The following is a 21364-nucleotide window of genomic DNA, read 5'->3' as shown; positions in this document are numbered from 1 at the left end:
TGATAAAACAATAAAATAACAGCAAAGAATGATGGGTGCTTCCGACGTCACTTCTCATGTCACCATTTTCCCAACATTTTAAAAAATGGTGACCCCCTTGAGCTGTCTGCAGGACTCCAGCGTCAGTCTGTGAAATGCCATAAGCTCAGGTACAATCAGCAGCCAGCGCCTGTTCCCTCCTGCCTGTTGCTGTGTCCAAGGAGCACATCAGTCTTTTCCCACCACATCCAACTGGGCGCTCAGGTTCTGTAACTTGCCCACTGTGACCTCGTCATCTCTTTCAGAGCCCTGCTTTCCGGGCTGTCGCACCCATTGTGCAGGGCTGGCCAATAGAGCTCCTCCTAGATTCCCTCTTGCCTGTGGCTGCAGTACAGGGCATTTTGTCTGAATGAGCCAAGCTTTCCCATTGGGTATAGGGCTGTCCTGAACTCAGCATTATTTATCACCCCACCTCTCTGTGTGCCACCCACCAGTGTTACCTCAGTGATCCTACACTTACTGCCAGACCCCTAGTGCTGGGCCTGCACCCAGTCCTTACAGGCCCCCATCAGAATCACTCCCACTGGATGATGATTCACCATTGACAATCCCTCTTTGAGATCTGTCCACTAGGCAGTTTTCAATCCACTGAGCATGGGCTGGGATGTTGTATCATCCTGGTTCTTTAATGAGACTGTCACACAGCACCAGCTACAAGGTCTTTCCACAGCCTAAGTATGTAACATCTCAGCAGTTTCCTTTTCAATCAAACTTGCCGTCTCATCAGATACACTTGCAGTTCTCATGTTCACACTGGAAAAGGGATGATACGCAGGAGGAGAGGGAGCAGCAAAGAGCCATAAAAGGGATTACAAAGCTGGAGAAAATGTTACCCAGTGAGACATAACGACTCAGTCTGCTTAGTTTATCAAAGTATCAAGTGTTTGCTTGCAGGGTATAAATACATTCCCTTGGAGAAACTACTGGGTACCAAAGGCGCCTTCATCCAGCAGAACAAGAACCAAATGCTGAAAGTTAAAGCCAGATACATCTGGGTTAGAAATCAGGCGCACCTTCAACAACACGTGGAGTTAACCATTGGAACATGCTGCCAATGGCAGTGGGGGATTTCTCATCTCCTTGATACCTTCAGATCAAAACTGGCTGCTTTTCTGGAACAGGATTTAGGTAACCACAATTACTGGGCTCAGTACAGCAGTACCTGGGTGAAATTAGCTTGTTTGCCTTGCGTTGGAGTTCACATCAGGTTACCGCAATGGCCTCTTCTGGCCATGTAACCCTGCCATGCCGCACAACTGTTAATGGAAATAACGATACGCTATCCAAGGGCTAAATACAGTGACTGGGTTATAAACCTGCCTTCACTGAGATTCAAAATCCCCTTTGATTCCTTTTGCAAGTCTTCAGAAATCTCAGTCCAATCGGTTCCCACCTCACACACCGCACCCTCCATTCGCTCAGCTCTGCTACTCCAAAGGGGCTGGTGGATGTTTTGTGTTGTGGTTCTGTGGAGATGCCAAATGCCAACTGACTGCTCAGCTCTGACACCAGAATGGTGAAAGCAGCACTTGTCACTTGTCACTTGTCACTTGAAATCCACTTGTGATAAAGCCCTCCAGTGACCTGGGCCTGAATCCAAGGGCTGGGAGGTTTGAAATCCAGACCCAGATCTGGGAACACAGGCAGTCTGGAGTTTAATGCGAGTTTATATAATTTTTAATTAAAAGAACTGTTAAGTCCACCATCACCACTTTATTACCCGTGCAATGACGTAGTAAATCTGTCACAATTCCTCCCAGCAGGAGCGCAAGGGGGCAGCCAAGACACATGGAAATTCATCCTTGTGGGTACGGCAGGAGCTGGGAAAAGTGCAACCGGAAACACCCTCCTTGGCAAGAAGGAGTTTGAGTCCAGGCTGGGAGCAAAGCCAGTGACTCAGGCGTGCGCGGCAGGGATCATGCACTGCAGCGGGAGGGAGGTTGTGGTGATCGACACGCCTGACGTTTTCTGCCCAGTGGCCCATTACACAGAAGCCTGTCGAGAGCTCTGTCGCTGTGTCGCGCTCTCCACCCCGGGCCCACACGCGCTGCTGCTGGTGACCCAGCTGGGCCATTACACTGTGGAAGACCAGGAAGCAGTGAGCCGAGTACGAGAGGTTTTCGGAGCGGGGGCCATGAGGCACATGATCGTCTTGTTCACTCGGAAGGAAGATTTAGGGGGTAGCTCGCTGCATGACTACGTGACACACACGGATAACAGGGTCCTGCGGGGGCTGATTGCAGCCTGCAGGAACCGCTACTGCGCTTTTGACAACAGAGCCACGGGGGCGGAGCGGGACCGGCAGGTTAGGGAGCTGATGGGAATAGCTGAGGGGATGGTGCGGGAGCACGGGGGCCGATGTTACACCAACGAGCTGTATGATGAGGCGGAAAGCGGCTCTGAGAAAACACTCAGAAAGGTTGAAGAGAAACTGAAGCAGCTGATGGCAAACCAAAAGAGAACCAAGGAAGAGGGGACGATTAATAAACGCCAGAAGATGATTACTGACCACTGGCCTTATGGGCAGTGACCCAGGCCCAGAGCTCCTGCTTCCCACAGTCAATGCCTGTACCATTGGGACAGCATCCAGGGCAATGGGTAAAAGGTTTATGCCATTGGAAACAACTCCAGCTGCCACCCGCCAGCAGCTGGGACAGGGACCAGAACCGACCCAACCTGCCACGGTAGCGGAACTTTTTAGATTCCTCCTTTGGACTCTACCACTTACTGCAGCCTTCCAGACCTCATTAGCATCACACTGAACCTGTGAAAGAGCCGTTAAGTTGCTTTCCTCTCCTTTCTAGCCTCTCCCCATTGAAGAAAGCCCTTAAAGGGACAACTTGCTGCCAGATAGTTGAACGGATGAGTTTCCCTTTCACATCTGACTGTTTGTTGAACTACTTTGAAGGGAGCCCTCCACCAACATCAATGCCCTACTAAGATATAAAACTCTTTGGTATGTTTAAAATATTTGGAAACATATTTTAACATAAACACACAGTGAAACTCCACAAACATGTTCTGTTGTGAAAATCACACAAAATATGTGTTCCCTTTTTCTAAAAGCAATGAACTTTGTTATGGACACACTAAACTGCCCTGACTGATTAATTTAAAGTAATGCCTTTGTTTCAGTGAGTTTCAAGATGTAGTGATCTGGAGTGGTTACTTTATGAAGGTTTAAGAATATATTTAAAACACAAAACCAGCCTAGAAATACTAAGGAAGAAAATGTCAAACAGAAAAGTGTTGCATCACGTATTCCGTAACGCTTAATGGATTCAGCAGAATAACTGACTTGCCTTTGCTGCAAAGATATTGCAAATAAATCTCTTACAAACTTCAGGGTATAGCAAAAAAGCTGTGAATGGCATTTTTTTATTCCCAAATTTAGTGATTTCAATTAAGTGCCTGCTACATGTCCAGGCTTCACAAACTGGCATGCAGTGGAAAACACACCACTTCCTTTAGAAAGAATTTTTAGACAAGTTTATTTTTCCTAAATATAATTTGCTACATTTGGGTTCAGAGATTTAGCTGGAATGTGTGAGCAGAGAGAAGAGGGGACCGGTGCTAATCTAGCTGTTATTTGATTTAAAGCTCCATAGTTTATAGTTAGTCTCCATGGGTATGTCTACACTATCCCTCGTGGTACGTGGAACGAGGTGTACAGCTAGTTCGGATTAGGAAGCCTAGTCCGAACTAGCTAGTTCGTGCTGCGTGTAGCCGCACGGCACGCAGTCCGAACTAGCCGGCATTTAAAAATGGTGCCGGCTGGGATCATGCAAATGAAGCCCGGGAAATTCAAATCCCGGGCTTCATTTGCAACTCTGTATGACTACATTACCCCCGCTAGTTCGAACTAGGGGGGTAGTGTAGACATACCCCATGATCTTCCGTCCACCTTCTTAACTGGCCATATAAGTGAATTGCAAACACTGCTGCACTTTATTAAGACCCTTGCTCAGTGACAGCTTCACTAGTTGGCTGTATTCCCCTTCTTGCTTCCTCAAGGAAACAATAGTGACGCATGGGATTGGGATTGGGACCCTTGATTTTAACAGCAGCATTAATCCTACCACAATTTTGAGACAGCGAAAACGGCCCTATACCGGTTACTGATCTGTTCCACATCTTGTTTTCATCTAGGAATAGTTAAGTGCCTGGTGCCGTTAAGGCTGCAACTGGGTGAGCTGCAGATCTGAGACCCTCTGCCTCCCTGTCTTCAGCTTTACTTATCACCTGGTCCGGCAGATCTATAACCACCTTTAATTCTGACAAAAGGTTCCTACCTAGGATGCCACACGCATCCAAATCCTGCAACCCCATAAAGCGCTGAACGGATAAAGGACTGAACACGCATGTGATTTCTTTTGTGAATGGTGTTAAACTTTCCTTTCCATTATAAGAAGCTAGTGACCTAACTTCCTTAATGGGAATTCTTTTTTATACTAAATTGTCGCTGGTGCATAGCAAGCTGGTGGAAGCGCCTGTGTGCACCAACACGCTCTGCTTAAAATCTCCAAAGTTCCCTTTAACAATATGAGCTGCAGTGGGGAGGCCCCAGTAATCATTTCCTATGGGCACTACCACGTGGGGTCCTGGAAAGCTCAGCACCTTCAGAGTTTGCATGCAGTAGACCAGTGTTTCCCAATTTTATTTGGCCGAGGAACCCTTTTCATCTTTTCAGAATTTCAAAGAACCTGCTTTTGTCAAGCAAAAAAAAAAAAAAAAAAAAAAGGAGGGGCGGGGGAACCCACCAATGCATGAAAATCACATTCCTTCCCCAAGACCCCCCCCACGCCCCTTCCTTGAGGCCTCATCCACTCTGTTTCTCTCCTCTCCATCTCTTGCTATCCCCAGCCCCTATACACTCTCACTAGGTTGAGACAGGAGGTGTGGGGTGGGAATGAGGGACTTGGGTTGGGAAGGGGTGAGAAGTACAAGCTCTGGGAGGGAATTTGGATGCAGGAGGAGGGGATGTTGGCTCAGGTAGGGGGCTCCAGGCTGGGGAGTGTTGGGCTCAGGTGGAAGGTTGGGGTGCTGAGCAAGCCATGGGCTTGTGGATGTGAGGGTGCAGGAGTTTGGGCTGCATATGTGAGGGATTCAGGGCAAGAAGGTTGTGAGTATGATGGGCTTAGGATACAGATTTGTGATGTGTGGATGGTGGAGGAATGTTGTGGCAGAAGACTGAGGATGTGGGGTGCAGGAGTGTGGGGATGTAAGAGACTCAGGGCAGGGGGTTCCAGTGTATGACAGGCTTAAATTTGGGGTCAGGTGGTGCAGGAGTGTTATGACTCTGCAGTGAAATAGGGGTTTGGTCCCAATTGGGACTTGTGGGCCTGGCTTCGTTTTTAAATAAAATATTATGTCAAACTCAAAAGGTTTTAGCGTTGCCTTTATATGTGAGAGGGGTGAGGAACCTGTTTTGAGTCAAGGGTCACTGACCCACACAAAAGTTGGTCGGGGCCACACAATTGAGATGCAAAAAAACCCAACCCTCCAAAAAACCCCAAGCCTCACTAATGTGGTCCCAAATGTGCTGGTGCGGGCAGGGGACAGAGTGAAAGTGGGTGCTGGGGCTGGGGAGAGGATGCTGCTGGGTGGAAGGATGCTGGCTCAGGTGGCGGGGTGCTGGGGCAAGGTGCTGGGGTCAGGTACGTGGTCCTGCTGGGCACTAGGGTGCTGGGACAAGGAACAGGGTGCTGCTGGGTGCTAGGGTGGATGGCAGGGCTGCCAAGGAGCAGGATAGGGATGGGGTGCAGGATCTGGGAGGGAGGTGGGGGGCAGAAGGGGACAAGGTCTGGGTGGTAGGTAGGGTGCAGAAGCAGGCTGGATGTAGGGTGTCCGGCTACGAGGGAGGGTGCAAGGAGGGGACTTGGGTAGGAGTTGGACTTCCCTGATCTGGCACCCTCTGGACCTAACTGGTCCCAAATGAGGGATTTTGGGACCAGGGAAGGTCATTTCAGGGCTCCTGGTTTCTCCCCTCCCCCCCCAACTAGGCTTCTTTGCACCTCTATCCCTGCAATCCAGCTGAGCTGCCCACCCCTGCTGGTTCTCTGCACCTCCCCCAAAACCATCCCCCACAATCCAAGGGGGTGCAGCACCAGTTCCCTGCAGCCCCTCACAGCCCAGCTGAGCTGCCCGTCTGTTCCAAATGCCTTCCCCATCCACCTCAGCCCAGCTGAGCCCTGCACTGGTTCCCTGCATGCCTCCCCCACAGCACAGCTGAGACCCGTTTCCCTGCACCTCCCCCAAGCCACGCAAAACTTTTGAGCCAAGTGCCAATTCCCTGCCCCTCCCTCCCCTTGAGTCTAGCCCCGGTTCCCAGCGCCTCCCTCCTCCTGCAGCCAAACTGAGCTCTGAGCTCCACACACACACACACCCCGCCCCACCCAACCCCACAGCCCAGCCCCCCTCCAGACCTCCCCACTCTGCAACCCAGCTGAGCTGTTTCCCTGCACCTTCCCCCAAACCATGCAGACATGCTGAGCCAGTGCTGATTCCCTGCCCCTGCCCCTGCCCCTGCCCCTGCCTCCCTCCCTCCCCTTGGCTGTGTCTACACTGGCACAATCTTGCGTCAAAGCGGCCGCTCTTGCGCAAAAACTTGCTGCCTGTCTACACTGGCCGTGTGTTCTTGCGCAAGTACACTAACGTTCTCATGTATGAAATCAGGGCTTCTTGCGCAAGAACTACGATGCTCCCATTCAGGAATAAGCCCTTTTGCACAACTGTTCTTGCACAAGAGGCCAGTGTAGACGGGCAACATGAATTTCTTGTGCAAGAAAGCTCTATGGTTAAAATGGCCATCGTCACTTTCTTGGGCAAGAGAGCGTCCACACTGCAATAGGTGCTCTTGTGCAAAAGCACAGCTCGCACAGGGCAGTGTGGACGTGTTCTTGCACAAGAAACCACCAGTATAGACATAGCCTAAGAGTTTTGTGTAGCGCACCACTACTGAGTTCATGTGGCTTGTTTGGATGTGCCACTGTGACACCCAAGGTATTAATAAATATTTTATAAACCTTTACCTTCTCTCTGCTGCCGTGTCTCTTCCCCTTGTTCCATCAGCTCCCCTGGTGCCTGCCGCCCCCCAACTCCTCACCCTCCTCTGCTGTCCTGACTCCTGCCCTTCTCACTGTCCTCAGCCCTCCTGAAACCTGCCCCCCTCCACCAGCCCTTCCTTCCCTCCTGTGCCCACTCCTCCAGTAGCCCCACTCTGATAATGTGACCTACCCCTCCTCATCCCCTCTCCTAACACCTCCCTCTACACACCTGCCCTGCCTCTCTCGTCTGGTGCTGGTCCCTCCCCTGCAGGTGTCTGCCCTTCTGCTTCATCCCCAGAATCCCCTGGCACCTGCCTGCACCTTCCCTTAGACCTGCACCCTCCTGGTGCCTGCTCCTTCCCTCACTGCCCCTAGCCCCTTTTTCCCTGATGCCCACCCCCTCAGCACCCTCTGCCCCTGTTCCCCTCATGCCCCTCTGTGCTCTCACACGACTTGCTCCATCCCTGCCTTCCTCATGCCCACCCCTTCATTCAAGCCTTCTCCCAGCACCTCCCTCTCCCCCCTCTAGTCTCAAATGCCCTTCCCCCTCCTCTCCTCTTCCAGTATCGCCCTGTCCCTCCTCCCACTGACACTGCCCTTCCTGCCCTTTTCCTCATTGCCTGCACTTGTCCCCCTGGCATTTGTCTCTCCTCTACCGCTGTCCCTTTGGTGCCTTCCCCTCCCCCTTCATCTCCACAGAAGCCCCTTCCTCTCCCAGCCCTTCCACTCCCCCTCCCCCTCCCCTACTTTCTGCCTTCCACTTTGCCAGGCTAGAGTCTGCGCTCTGTCCCCGGACTCCAAACCTGCAACTCAGCCATGTGGCACAACACAGCGCCCAGCAGGTTTATAATCCCGAGCCATGATATTGTCACGTCCGGGCGTCTCCCCACCCACCGGTTTGAGCACACTGAGCAGCTGGCAAGGGGGAGCTCAGTGAAAGTTGCTCATGGCACGGATGGGCTGAGGTCGGGGGAAAGATGCTCTGGGGCCGGGGTGGGAGCAGAGGCGTAGCGAGGGTGTTATGCGCCCAGGGGAAAAGGAAAAATTTGCGCCCCCCTCCTCCCACCACCACCATGTGGCATGCCCTGAACCTGGTTCACCTCTAAGCTGGTGTTGCAGTGTGAGGGGAGTGAATTGGCTCGGTCCGAAGCATTCCCCCCACAGGCCTCAGCAAGCCTGAGGGCAGTGCTGAGCGCATGGGAGAAGCGGGGGCAGGAGGTGGCTGCCGGGTATCCGACTCTGCCCTTTGCTGCCATTAGCTGGGGTGCATTGTGGGCTAGTGGGCAGCTCCCAGGATTCTCTCCTTTGAGCAGGGGTGGCTTGATCGCAGCACGAGCTAGCCAGGGCATGATTGCTGAAGCCCCCCACCCCGCGGTTGTTCCCCACATTAGTCAGATTGCAGCGAGCCGGGTTATACTGGTCTGTGCTGCACTCACATCTTTGCTATGGGTATGTCTACACTACAGAGTTAGTTCGAACTAACTTAGTTCGAATTAGTTAATTCGAACTAAGCTAATTTGAACTAACGCATCTAGAACTAAAAACTAGTTCGAATTAGCATTTTGCTAATTTGAACTAGCAAGTCCACATTGAGTGGACCCTGAACAGGGCTTAAGGATGGCCAGAAGCAGTGCCGGCAGGGCATCAGAGGAGGATTTAGAGCGTGGAGATGCTGTCTCAGGCTAGCCGAGGGCTGCGCTTAAAGGGACCCGACCCCCACCCCAGACAGACAGTTCTCAGGGGTGCCCCGCTTGAAAACCAGTCCTGGCTTGGATTGCCCGGAGTACCCACACTGGGAACATCACACCACTCGGCCATCAGCCCAGCTGCACTTGCCGCAGGCTGCCATCTGGGGAGAGGGGGCAATTGGGGGGCTGCAGGAGAGCTTCCACCCCCAGAAGCCCGCAGAGCCAGCCCAGTCCTCCCCATCGGGGGCTCGTACCCCATTCCCCCCTCACCTCCTTCCACTTACCCTTCCCTAGCCCCCCTTCCTGATGTACAAAATAAAGATAACGTTTCTTCCAACATTGACTCTGTCTTTATTGAACAAAACTGGGGGAGACTGGGAAAAGGAGGTGGGAGAGGGGAAGAGAAAGGCTGGGAGAGGGGAGGGCAACTAACATGATCAGGGGTTGGGAACAGGTCCCAGATGAAGAGAGGCTACAGAGACTGGGACTGTTCAGCTTAGAATAGAGGAGATGGAGCGGGGACAGGATAGAGGTCTCTAAAAGCAGGGGTTGGGTGGAGAGGGTGCATTCATAAAAGTTCTTCATGAGTTCCCCTAAAGAAGGACTAGAGGACACCAAAGGAAAGGAATGGGTAGCAGGCTTCAAACTAGTAAGAGAAAGTTGTTGTTCACAAAGCAAATAGTTAACCTGTGGAACTCCTTGCTGCAGGAGGCTGTGAAGGCTACAACTAGAACAGAGTTTAAAGGGAAGTGAGATCAAGTCATGGAGGTTGGGTCCATGGAGTGGTATTAGCCAGGGGGTAGGAGTGGTGTCCCTGCCCAACGTTTGTGGAAGACTGGAGAGGGATGGCACGAGACAAATGGCTTGGTCACTGTCTTCGGTCCATCCCCTCCAGGGACCCTAGGGTTGGCCGCTGTCGGCAGACAGGCTACTGGGCTAGATGGACCTTTGGTCTGACCCAGTACGGCCATTGTAAGCTCAGGGCTCACGGTCGGGGGTCTCAGTGGACCACCTTGATTTTCATGCACATCTGCTCCTGGGTGGCCAGGCTGGCAGCTCTCCTGCCCTAGATGGCCACTTTCCTGTGCCTAGTGCGGAGATCGTGGACGAGGTCCACGATGTCTGCACTAGCCCAGGAAGGTGCCTGCCTCTTGCGGTCCCGGGCAAGCTCCCGGGAGCCACCAGCCTGGTCCCGGGAAGAGGGGGAGGGCTGGGGGCATCGGGTGGGTGGCTCTGTGCCGTGCCAGGTGCAGGGTCTGCTGGCTGGGTGCTGGCAGGCTTGCACCTGGAACAGGCACCGTAGCCAGCCCGTGCCCCTTTAAGGGGTCCGGGGCCGGGAGGGGGGCAGAAGAGTTTCCCTGGTGTTGGCCAGAGTGGCCACCAGGGAAAGCTGGGGAGGGCTAGCCTCCCACTAGTTTGAATTAAGGGTCTACACACCCCTTAATTCGAACTAGTAAGTTCGAACTAGGCTTAATCCTCATAAAATGAGGGTTTCCTAGTTCTAACTAAGCGCTCCGCTAGTTCGATTTAAATTCGAACTAACGGAGCGCTAGTGTAGCGGCTATGAATGTTAGTTCGAACTAACGTCTGTTAATTCGAACTAACATTGTAGTGTAGACTTACCCTATCTGTGCAGACAGCCCCTGAAACACTGGAAACTGAGCTTCTAGTCCAGCCTAGTGTGTGACCTCAGGCATGTCACAGCCCCCAATGTGCCTTAGTTTCCCCAGCTGTAAAATGGGAATAATGTTGGCCTCCTTGGGAAAGCCCTTTGAGTGTTACCAATGGGCAGAGCAAGGGCTGGCATGGACAAGTCTTGCCTTGGTCACGCAGGCTTGGTACCATTCCAGTGGGTGGATGGTGCCATCCATTGCTTGATAGCGCTTTGTGCCCGGGTGAAATCAAGTGAGGCAGTCCAGTAACAGACAGGTGAGTGGATGAAAGTCAATGGGTAGGGAACTGGGTGCCAGGCGGCAGGTCACTGGCAAATTCAGCATTCGGGGAAGGGGGCTCCCCACCCTTCCGCTCCCAGCACTTGCGGGTGGAGTTCACAAATGAAAAAGCTCTTCTCGCTTCCCCACCAGCCAAGCCATCACTTTACCCTGGGTCTTTAACATGTGCTGTCCCTTCCTTGGCTGGGCACTGCTCCGGGGCAGACCCAGCTCTCCTAGCCCAGAATCACAGAAGTGCCCAAAACATGTGGTTGGGGGGCATAAGCACCCAGACTCGTGATCCCCACGCTGCTGTTGTTGCCCCAAGGCTCCCCCCCCACACACTGTCCCACCCCCCCAAAATGCTCCTGAGCTACCTCTTCCTCCCAAGATCCAATCCCCACTTGTGCTCTCCCCCTGCCATTGCCTGACCTTACACGGCTCTGACCCCCCACCCCCTGCTCCATGCCCTTTGGCCCTGGCCTGCCCGACCAGGGGCTGCCGCTAGAGACTGGCAGGTTTTCTACTAGCTGATGCCAGAGCCAAGCACCCCCAGCACCCCCCACAACCAAATCCCCCCATCAGAAACAGGCAACCCCAGAGCCCTTCACTAAATCTTCCTCCTTCAGTGCTAAGCAACCCAGTGCCTTCCCCTTGCCCCCCCCCTCCCCCCCCCCCCCCCCCCCGAGGCAGAGGAACAGGTCAGACAAGGATTGTTCACTTTCTGACCCAAAGGTCAGACAAGTTACTTTTAAAAGAGGCTGCTCTTGCAGGCTGCCTCTGCTCAGGGCCTTCCCGATGGCAGCATGTGGCCCAGCTGCAGGTTCATTGATCTAAGTGTCAGGTGAGCCTGTGCATTGTGCGATTGCTCCCACCCTGACCCAGTGCCCCCCTAGCGTGGTGCCTGGGGGCAATTGCTCCCTCCCCGCCCCCTCTTCAGTACGCCTCTGCATGGGAGTATGCACGGGTGGGAGGGGCCGGGGCTAGCCAGCTCTCTCTCTCTTTTTCAGAGGGAGGCAGGGGAGTGCCAGCTCCTCACGGAACCTGTAGTTTTGCTTCGCGGAACCCCAGGGTTCTGCGGAGCACCCATTGGGAAACACAGATCTAGAGAACAGGAGGGATGAGGGAAGACTGAAGGAATTGGGTTTGTTTAGTTTAGAAAAAAGAAGATTGAGGGGGGACATGATAGCCGTTTTCAGGTATCTAAAAGGGTGTCACAAGGAGGAGGGAAAAAATTGTTCCCCTTGGCCTCTGAGAACAGGACAAGAAGCAATGGGCTTAAGCTGCAGCAAGGGAGGTTTAGGTTGGACATTCGGAAAAACGTGGTTTTGACTTAAAATGTTTTGACTTTCAGTATAGTTCTGAGGACTGTATTGTAAGTCTGAGAATTCCTTGAGTCTTGAATAGCACCAGTCTCAGTAAAGACAATTGGAGAATCCTGCTATTTGCCCCTTTCCATTTTGAATACTGACTATTGATTCCTACTTTGTTTCTTACGTGTTAACCTCTTAGACCATGACAACTTCCTTTACTTAAGAGTCTTGAGGAGGGACGTTGTCAATTGACTGAATTCCAATCCACAGGCAGTCTGAGGGAGGGGAGATTTCTGATGCTGGAGGTGTATCTGAGGAAATAACCACAGAAGGGCACCTCCTAGAAGCAGTGAAAATACCTTGGCAGAGGCCAAGGGACATTCCCCTCCTGCAGACCAGTAGGCCCCAAATAAAAGATCATAACTGTGAATAAGGCCCAAATACTAGATCACAGGAGAGATCATTGAAGATTTTGCCTATGACGCTGTAGCACAGGTCTCCATTGCACACTCTCATGATTGTGGGAAAGAATCATCCAAGAGCATGGTGGATGTTGAGATGTTCCAATGGGTTGGTCCAGGTTTCAAACAAAAATCCCTTTGGGTAAGTCTACACTACCCTGCTAGTTCGAACTAGGAGGGTAATGTAGGCATACCGCACTGGCAAATGAAGCCCGGGATTTGAATTTCCGGGGCTTCATTAGCATAAAGCCGGCGCCGCCATTTTTAAAAACCGGCTAGTGCGAACCCCTTTATGCTAATGAAGCCTGGGAAATTCGAACTAGGGGGGTAGTGTAGACATACCCTTTCATATCATGGAAATATTGCAAGCAACTATTACTCTGGATACCCTCCATTTAGTCTGTGAATTCCTGGTAGCATAAATACCATCCCACAAAGCTCTAACCAAGATTAGTCTCCTCAGTCAGTATGTGACCTATCTCAGAGTATGTCTACACTACAAAGTTAATTTGAAATAACAGCTGTTATTTCGAATTAACTTTAATAGTGTCTACACATACAAACTGCTATTTCGAAATAAATTCAAAATAGTGGAGTCCTTATTTCAAATTTGTTAAACCTCATTCTACGAGGAATAACACCAAATTCGAAATAGTTATTTCAAATTAAGTGCTGTGTAGACTCTTATTTCGAATTAGGGGGCCTCCAGCCCTTCCCAGTTTCCCTGGTAGCCACTCTGGGCCAAACCAGGAAAACTCCTCTCCTCTCCCTCATCCTCAGGGCCCTTAAAGGGGTAGACTCTGGCCAGACGGCACGTGACAGAGCCAGACCTGCCAGCAGCTGCAGCCCCTTAGCCAGTGACCACAGGATGTCAGCCAGTGGCAGCCAGCTGTCCCCCACCCATTCCCCAGCACCCAGGGGCCAGCCAGGTGCTATAAACAGCGCGCGCCCTCATGATCTAGTGTGGAGATCATGGACCTCATTGAGGTTTGGGGGAGGCCCCCAACGTCCATGATCTCAGCACTAGGCGGAGGAATGTGGCCGTCTACGGCTGCATAGCGGCCACCATGGCCAGGAAAGGCCACAGGTGCACCCAGGAGCAGGTGTGGCTGAAGGTGAAGGAGCTGTGGCAGGCGTATGCCAGGGCCACCAGGGGTGGCGCCGCAGTAGGGGCTGAGACCTGCCCCTACTTCCCCACCCTCGACCAACTCCTGGAGGGCAGGGTGGACCACACCAGCCCGGGAGGCAACGAACTGAGACTGGAGAGCCCTGACCTGGACACGCCAGAGGAGCCACCACCAGCTGTTCCGGCACCAGAGTCAGCAGGGTCATCCAGGGAGTCCATACCAGGTAGGTGCCAGCACTGTCCCCTGCCCAGGTGGGAGGCGGGAGGGAGACCAGGGACCGCATGCATAGGCCATGCCTCCCACAGATCATGCAGCCACCTGTGCACATGCTCGCACATGCCATGCCACCCTTGGGCAGGTGGCTCCAGCTGCGCGACACCCAGGGGCCATGGCCCAATAGGCACACGTATGTGTGAAGAGACCTGACATGCTCCCGACCCCAGGGCGGGACCCAGCAGGATGATTTCCCTTCACACGCCCCCTCTACACAGAGGCAGGGGACATCTCCCCCTCCCCCCGCTGCCCCGGCCACACTATACATGGCACAGGGACATGGGTGCAGTCTTGGGGCAGCTCCCAGTCCTGGGGAGAGCCAGACATCCCGACCATGGCCTCTGTGCAAGCACAGCGGATCTGACGGTGCAGGACACGGTTGCCCTCACGTCTCGGGGGGGGGGGGGGGCTGGGCATCATCCACTGTGTTCCCAGGGAGAACTGACCCCTTCTCTTCTTTCTCTACAGCTGCACCAGCTGCTCGTGCAGCATGCACCACCCCACGGCCTCAGCAGCACCACCACCATGCGGCAGGGGTACCGGGATCAGCACCAGGGGGCCCTGTGAGCCCTGCACCGCACCGTCCAGGCTTGGATGCAGGAGGACCTGCAACTCCACTGGGAGCAGCTTGCTCAGAACCGTGCCATGTACTCAAACCTGCAGGCCCTGCTGCAGAGCATGCTACCCCGTGCCGGTCCTGCGCTTGCTGCCCCCCCAACTACTGTTCCTCTTCCCACTCCTGCCCCCCTCCCACCTCTTCCTCCTCAACCCCCACACCCCCCACCTCAACCTCCACACCCTCCTCCTCATCCCTCTGGGGACATCGAGGCCCCCTCCTTCGCCATGCTGGGAGGCGGTTGGCCCAGCGAGAACCCCAGCCCTGAGTTTCCCCTCCCCCTTCTTCCCCTTGCTTCCCCCTTCCTGCTCCCTCCTCCCAGTTTTCCCCCTCCCCTCTCCCACCTCCTTTCCCCCATCTCCCCAGAGGTTCATTCCTCTTCCCCAGCTGTGTTGAATAAACAGAGTTTCTATTTTTGAAAATACGTGTCTTTTATTTGACATCAGGAAGGGGGGGCTAGGGAAGGGTAAGTGGAAGGACGAGAGGGAGGAATGGGGCACAAGCTCCCAGTGGGGCAGACCGGGGAGACTGTTAGTGCTCCTCAGGGTGGAAGCTCTCCCGCAGCGTCCCATGGATCCTGACAGCCCCTCGATGGTCCTGCAAGGGACTGGGAGAACCTGTGGTTATAACCTCTCCCCTGTGTGAGGTGGGACTGGGGAGGGGCATGGGGAGCACTGGGGTGTCTGAGGGGAGGTGGGGGATGAGTTATAACCTGTCCCCTGTGTCAAGTGGGGCTGGGGGGGCACAGGGAACACTGGGAGGTGTGAGGGGAGGTGGGGGGATGGGTTATAATCTCTCCCTTGCATGAGGGGAAGCTGGGGGGCACAGCAATTTGCTTGAGTCTCCTTGCTGGCCAGGGTGGCAGCTGAAGTGCTCCATGTGACTGGTTTGATGCCTTGTAGGGAAAGTTGCCCTGGCTCTGAGCGCTTTGCCCTGCTGTGGCCCTCACTGCAGTGCACCCAGCCATCCTGGATTACTCCTGGATTCAAAACACCTTGGTTTAGCTGAGTGACACCAAGGAGAGAACACGCCAGCCCACGATTCACGCTTGCCCCAGGCACATGCAATGCCTGTTTCCAGCGAGTGTCAGGCACTGCAATGCAAAGCGCTATTCCTGTCTGGCTGCAGTGACTCAACAGGCTAATTATATTTTATGGGCTTCTAAACAATGTCTATGTTGCTGCTTTTACAAATTATGTTTTTTATTTCTTGGGGCAGCGAAATGGGGGAAGTCCTGAGAGGTGACAGGATTCTCCAAAATGCTCTGATGGACAGGAATCACACAGATATGTGTTTGCAATGCGGAGCCGTGAAACCCTTGTCCTGCCGGCTGGCAGCTTCCCTTGCTCTCAAAATCACCTGTTTGGGGAGGTGATTTGCAGCTAGTTTCTAGTTCAATGAACTCAAATGCGACAGCTGCAATTGGCTCTCCTAGAGCTCATGCCGTACAGAGCGGTGTGCACCCCACTCCCCCTGGGAGCCAGCTGGTGAAGGAGGAGCCAGGATTGTTTTACCACATCAGTAAACCCTTCTACACGCCCTCGCAGCTTGTCCCAGGGTTTGCTGAAATTTGCTGTTGGGGACGTATGAGGCTCTCACTAAGGGGTTTGGACACACTAGCAAAGGGGGTTTCACATTGGCAGTCAGGAACCCTCAAGGGATGTGTGGTTTGAGCTATCATTCTCCATTCTAATCTCAGCCTTGCCTTCAGCATTTATAATGGTGTTACATTAAAAACACTCCTTTATATATTTGGGAGGGGGTGCGAGGAGTGCCACAGAGGCTTGCCATGTGAAAGGGGTCACCAGTACTAAGTTTGAGAGCCACTGCACTAGCACTTATGTTACTATAACTTACGTCATTCAGGGTGGTAAAATTCTTCAAGCAACATAAGTTACATCAATCTAAGTGCCGGTGTGGAGAGCACTGCATTGGTACAGCTGAGTTGCTCTAGCAATTGGAGTGTAGACTATCACAATCCTGCTGGAAGGGCAGAACAACTGGGGTTCCACAGGGGTCTGTTTTGGGACCGGCTCTGTTCAATAGCTTCATCAACGATTTAGATATTGGCATAGAGTACGATTATCAAGTTTGCAGATGATACTAAGCTAGAAGGAGTTGTGACTGCTCTGGAGGACAGGGTCATAATTCAAAATGGTCTGGATAAATTGGAGAAATGGTCTGAGGTCAATAGGATGAAATTAAATAAGGACAAATGCAAAGTGCTCCACTCAGGAAGGAGCAATCAGTTTCACACGTACAGAATGGGAAGCGACTGTCTGGGAAGGAGTACGGCAGAAAGGGATTTAAGGGTGAGAGTAGACCACAAGCTAAATATGAGTCAGCAGTGTGATGCTGTTGAAAAGAAAGCAAACATGATTCTGGGATGTATTAACAGGTGTGTTGTGAGCAAGACACAAGAAGTCGTTCTTCCACTCTACTCTGCGCTGGTTAGGCCTCAGTTGGAGTCTTGTGCCCAGTTCCGGGCACCACATCTCAAGAAAGATGTAGAGAAACTGAAGAGGGTCCAGAGAAGAGCAACAAAAATAAGAAAAGGTCTAGAGAACATGACCTATGGAGGGAAGGCTGAAGGTGTTGCACTTCTTTTCTTTAGAAAAGAGAAGAGAGGGAATATGGCAACGGTTTTCAAGTATCTAAAGGAGTGTTACACGGAGGAAGGAGAAAATTCATTCTCCTGAACTTCTGATGATAGGGGGAAAAAAATCAGCAATAGGCTTAAACAGGAGCAAGGGAGGTTTAGGTTGGACATTAGGAAAAAGTTCCCAACTGTCAGGGTGGTCAAACACTGGAATAAATTGCCCTCCATGAAATTATCTAGCTTCTCTTTAAACTCTATTATAGTTCTAGCCTTCACAGCCTCCTCTGGCAAGGAGTTCCACAGGCTGACTACATGCTGTGTGAAGAAGAACTTTCTTTTATTAGTTTTAAACCTGCTACCCATTAATTCCATTTGGTGTCCTCTAGTTCTTCTGTTATGGGAACTAATAAATAACTTTTCTTTATTCATCCTCTCCACACCACTCATGATTTTATAGACCTCTATCATATCCCCCCCCCCACTCTCCTCTTTTCTAAACTGAAAAGCCCCAGATGCGTAAGCCTCTTCATATGGGACCTATTCCAAACCCCTAATTATTTTATTTGCCCTTTTCTGAACCCTTTCCAAGGCCAAAATATCTTTTTTGAGGTGAGGAGACCACATCTGTACACAGTATTCAAGATGTGGGCGTACCATAGCTTCATACAGGGGCAGTAAGATATTCTGGGTCTTATTTTCTATCCCTTTCTTAATAATTCCTAGCATCCTATTTGTCTTTTTGACCATCGCTGCACACTGTGTGGAAGTTTTCAGAGAAGTGGAGATATTTAAGAGCAGGTTGGACAGACACTGGTCAGGTATAATCTAGATGGTGCCTGGTCCTGCCGTGAGGGCAGGGTACTGGACTTGACCTCTGAGGTCCGTTCCAGTCCAAGTATCCCATCATTCTATGACTCCTAAGTATATTAATATGCTGCCATCGTGCCTAGGGGAAGCAGGTTTAGAAGGCGATAGATACATAGTTCAGAATTACTAAACACCCCAGAGTTCAGAATCTGCCACAATTTTGGGAATTTAGTTCAAAGTGGAATAGGCATGCTGGAAATGCGAGTTTGACTCCTCGACTACATCTAGACTGTCCCCTTCTTCGGAATAGCCATGCTAATTTCGAACTTTGGAATAGGGAAATGTGAGGGGGATTTAAATAAACATGGCTGCCGCTTTTTTCCCGGCTTGGGGAAAAGCCGGAAAAGAGCGTCCAGACTGGTACGATCCTCCGGAATAAAGCCCTATTCCGGAGGATCTCTTATTCCTACTTTCAAAAAAAGCGGCGGCCATGTTTATTTAAATATCCCCCTAGGATTTCCCTATTCCAAAGTTCAAAATTAGCATGCCTATTCCGAAGAAGGGGACAGTCTAGACGTAGCCGAGGAGTCAAACTCACATTTCCAGGAAGCAACTCGTACTTCACTGGGAAATGGGCAGACAAGCTCCTTTCCTCTGACTATGCAATGGAAAGCTGTGCTGGTGAATGAGAACCACGGGTGGGTGACCAAAGGGAAGCTGGGAGAAGAAATAGCTCTGTAATTAAGGGAAAAGGAAATACCTGATTTCAGGATCAGTGCCAACTTTTTATGCCAATAAAAGCCCTAACATTAAATAGACCCTTTCTCAGAGGATCATTATTAGAGTATACGGCATAATCTTTTAAACCATGGCTGGTCCTGCTGAAGCATTGCTTCAGTGTAACAGGGTTGTTTCCTGTTTGCCTGCACCATGGTCTCAATCATGTCAAACAACTCAGAGACCTGAGCAGACCTTTCAGGTTCTCCTGCTCTGTTGTTGAAAGCGAGGCGACGGTTTCCATAAGTATGAATCAGATCACAAAGCTCTTCATCAGCCCTTGACAAGAAGTCGCTCAGTGTTTTCTTCTCCAAGTCTTCTTTCCGGGTGAACAGGAGGATCGTGTAGTCCTTCGCTTTCAACTTGAGTATCTTTTTTATCTCCTTGGCCACTTCCTTTTCTTCTTTGGAGAAACGCCCCAGCTGCATGACGTGAACAATGGCATGGATGCCTGGAGAGAGGAGTTTAAAAGACTCGGTGATTTTTTTGCCAGTCTCTTCATTACGTTTCTCGTCAGTGTCAAACAGGCCGGGAGTATCAACAACTGTGATGCTTCTCCCACTGACATACGCCATGTGTTTTTCACACTCTCTTGTAACTGAAGAGGGAGAGATAGCTGAATTAAATTTTTCAGCACCAAGAATTGTATTTCCGGTGGCACTTTTCCCACATCCAGTTTTACCAACGAGGACAATTCTCAGTTCCAAGCCTGTGGGAAAGGAGAGAGAGTGTACACCAGCCAGTCAGTTTTGCTACTTCAGTGATGTGCACAAAGCTGTTGAACAGGAAATCTGAGTTCGGTTTCCTTGTTTGCAAGGGTTTATTATTTCACAAATGAATTAATGATAAAGACATTTCACTTCACAACACCCTCCCCCCCCCCCCGCCCGCCCGCATGGTCTTCTCCCCACCCGAGGCCCTTCACGCTGATTTCCACTTAGCTTCCATTTGCAAATACCCTTGCAGAAGCAAGAGGCCTGCTGGGAGAGTGGTGCCGTAACTGGGGTGGGTCCAGTCAGTATCATGTCAGGATCCCAGGGATCAGACCAGTCTGGTGCTTGAGTTTTGCCTGTTGCTGGTGTGTCGCTGTGAAGGAGGAAAGTGACTCTGGGTGATCAGGGTGCAATTCTAGCCAGGACATCAGGGTGAGTTACTTTGGGTGCCTACTGATAGTGTGGAAACTTGTAGCAGTCTGGAAAGTTGCAAAGGGAAGGAAAATGTCTCTGACCTTGTATGTTGTGAGTCTGTTTGCCTGAGAGGAAGTTGTGTGGAGATTCTGGAGGAGTTGATGGTGGCTAAGCAGGGCGATGCTGCTGTAGGGCCAGGCACAAGAGAGCTGCTGCTTAAAGTAGCTCATAGGGAAGAGAATCCTTAGAATGATGTTGGCCAGCAGGTTGCTGTGCCTGAAGGGGGTGAAAGTGTCCTGGGTTTAGAACGATCCAATGTGAACAGTTGTGAGGAAGTCGCAGGGGGATTGGAGGTTGTTTCCGATGGAGTGGAGGCAGCCAGGGAGATGAAACAGCCCTCTGTGACCAAGTGACTGTTTGTCCAGCTTGCTGGGGAGTGTGTGTTGCTGGGACAGGAATGTTTCCAGGTGTGTCTCAGGTTCAGAGAAGCAGCTGCGTTGTAGGGCAGGGGTGGCTAACCCATTACAGACAAAGAGCCAAAATAGTGGTGGATACAGTGCAAAGAGCCAAAGGAAAGAAATTAAGAAAAAAATGCTGCCCCTTTAAGGCCTTCCTATGGCCCAAGCAGGTTTCCATCAGCCACAGCATCAGATCTCGCTGCACCAAGTGGCGCCCTGCCCAGACAAGGAAAAAAGGTCAGAGCACGGGACTGTGAGAAGAGCCATGGGTGCGGGAGCCACAATTTTTCCTTTGACAAGCCACATGCAGCTTGAGAGCCACAGTTTGGCCACCTGTGTTGTAGTGAATCTGTGGAATGTAGGAGATGGCAGAGAAACGCCCATCTCTGGGCACTGTGGACAGTTGTGATCTAGCAGTGAGCTCAACATCTAATTCCAGGAGGAAGCAGAGGTTAATGGTGAAAGGAAAGAAAATCTGTAAGTCTATCAGGCCAGTACACCTAGACCCTGTCTGAGACAGTGGCCCATTTGGAAAACTAGATTGAAAGCAGCAGTGTGCCAGGTTAGTCTGAGTGGCTTGCTTCCTGATTAGCTGTGAGGAGCAAAGGAATTCCATAGCCATTGTGAGCAGGAAAGACACACCCAGCCAGCCCTTTGTCTTTGGGAGAGGGAGTTCACAACTTAAATCCACAGGGCAAGGGGGAGGGGCAAGACTTGTGTTTGCCAAAAAAGACTGCAGCTTTTTACATCTAAAAGGCCAGAAGTATCAATGTACGCTTGGGATGGATTCGTTCCTACTGCTGCTGTCAACTTTCATAACCAATGTGCTGTTACCAAAAATTGTAACCTTGTCCGGTGTGCATGATTCTGTGTCAACAGTCTCCTGTGAGGAGAGGTTACTCACCTCTGCAGTAACTGGAGTTCTTCGAGATGGATGTCCCCGTGGGTGCTTCACCTTAGGTGCTTCAGTGCCACTGAGCCCAGGATGCAGATCTTCTACAGCAATACCCCTGGCCGGCCACACGCGCAGGTAGCCGGTGTGTGTTCTATACAGGCTACTGTGCATGCGCGACCACACCCTGCCCCCTCAGTTCCTTCTCTG

At 51.7% G+C, this 21364-nt stretch overlaps 2 protein-coding genes across 2 annotated transcripts in view; both read left to right on the top strand.

Annotated features, from left to right (window-relative positions):
- Positions 1-21364, top strand: part of LOC149525476 (neoverrucotoxin subunit alpha-like) — a 117285-nt gene that overhangs the window by 22315 nt on the left and 73606 nt on the right.
- The window catches only part of LOC149525477 (GTPase IMAP family member 8-like), a 74497-nt gene that overhangs the window by 282 nt on the left and 52851 nt on the right, over positions 1-21364 (top strand). Inside the window, exon 2 of the mRNA XM_089775911.1 lies at positions 1720-2565. Within this exon, the coding sequence (XP_089632037.1) occupies positions 1720-2565 (846 nt within the window). The remainder of the gene's footprint in view (positions 1-1719; positions 2566-21364) is intronic.

The sequence above is a fragment of the Pelodiscus sinensis genome, chromosome 2 (assembly GCF_052426305.1).
Source record: "Pelodiscus sinensis isolate ZL-2025 chromosome 2, ASM5242630v1, whole genome shotgun sequence".
NCBI classification, from domain to species: Eukaryota; Metazoa; Chordata; order Testudines; family Trionychidae; genus Pelodiscus; species Pelodiscus sinensis.
Note: the sequence above shows the minus strand (reverse complement) of the source record. Positions and strands in the feature narration are given on the sequence as shown.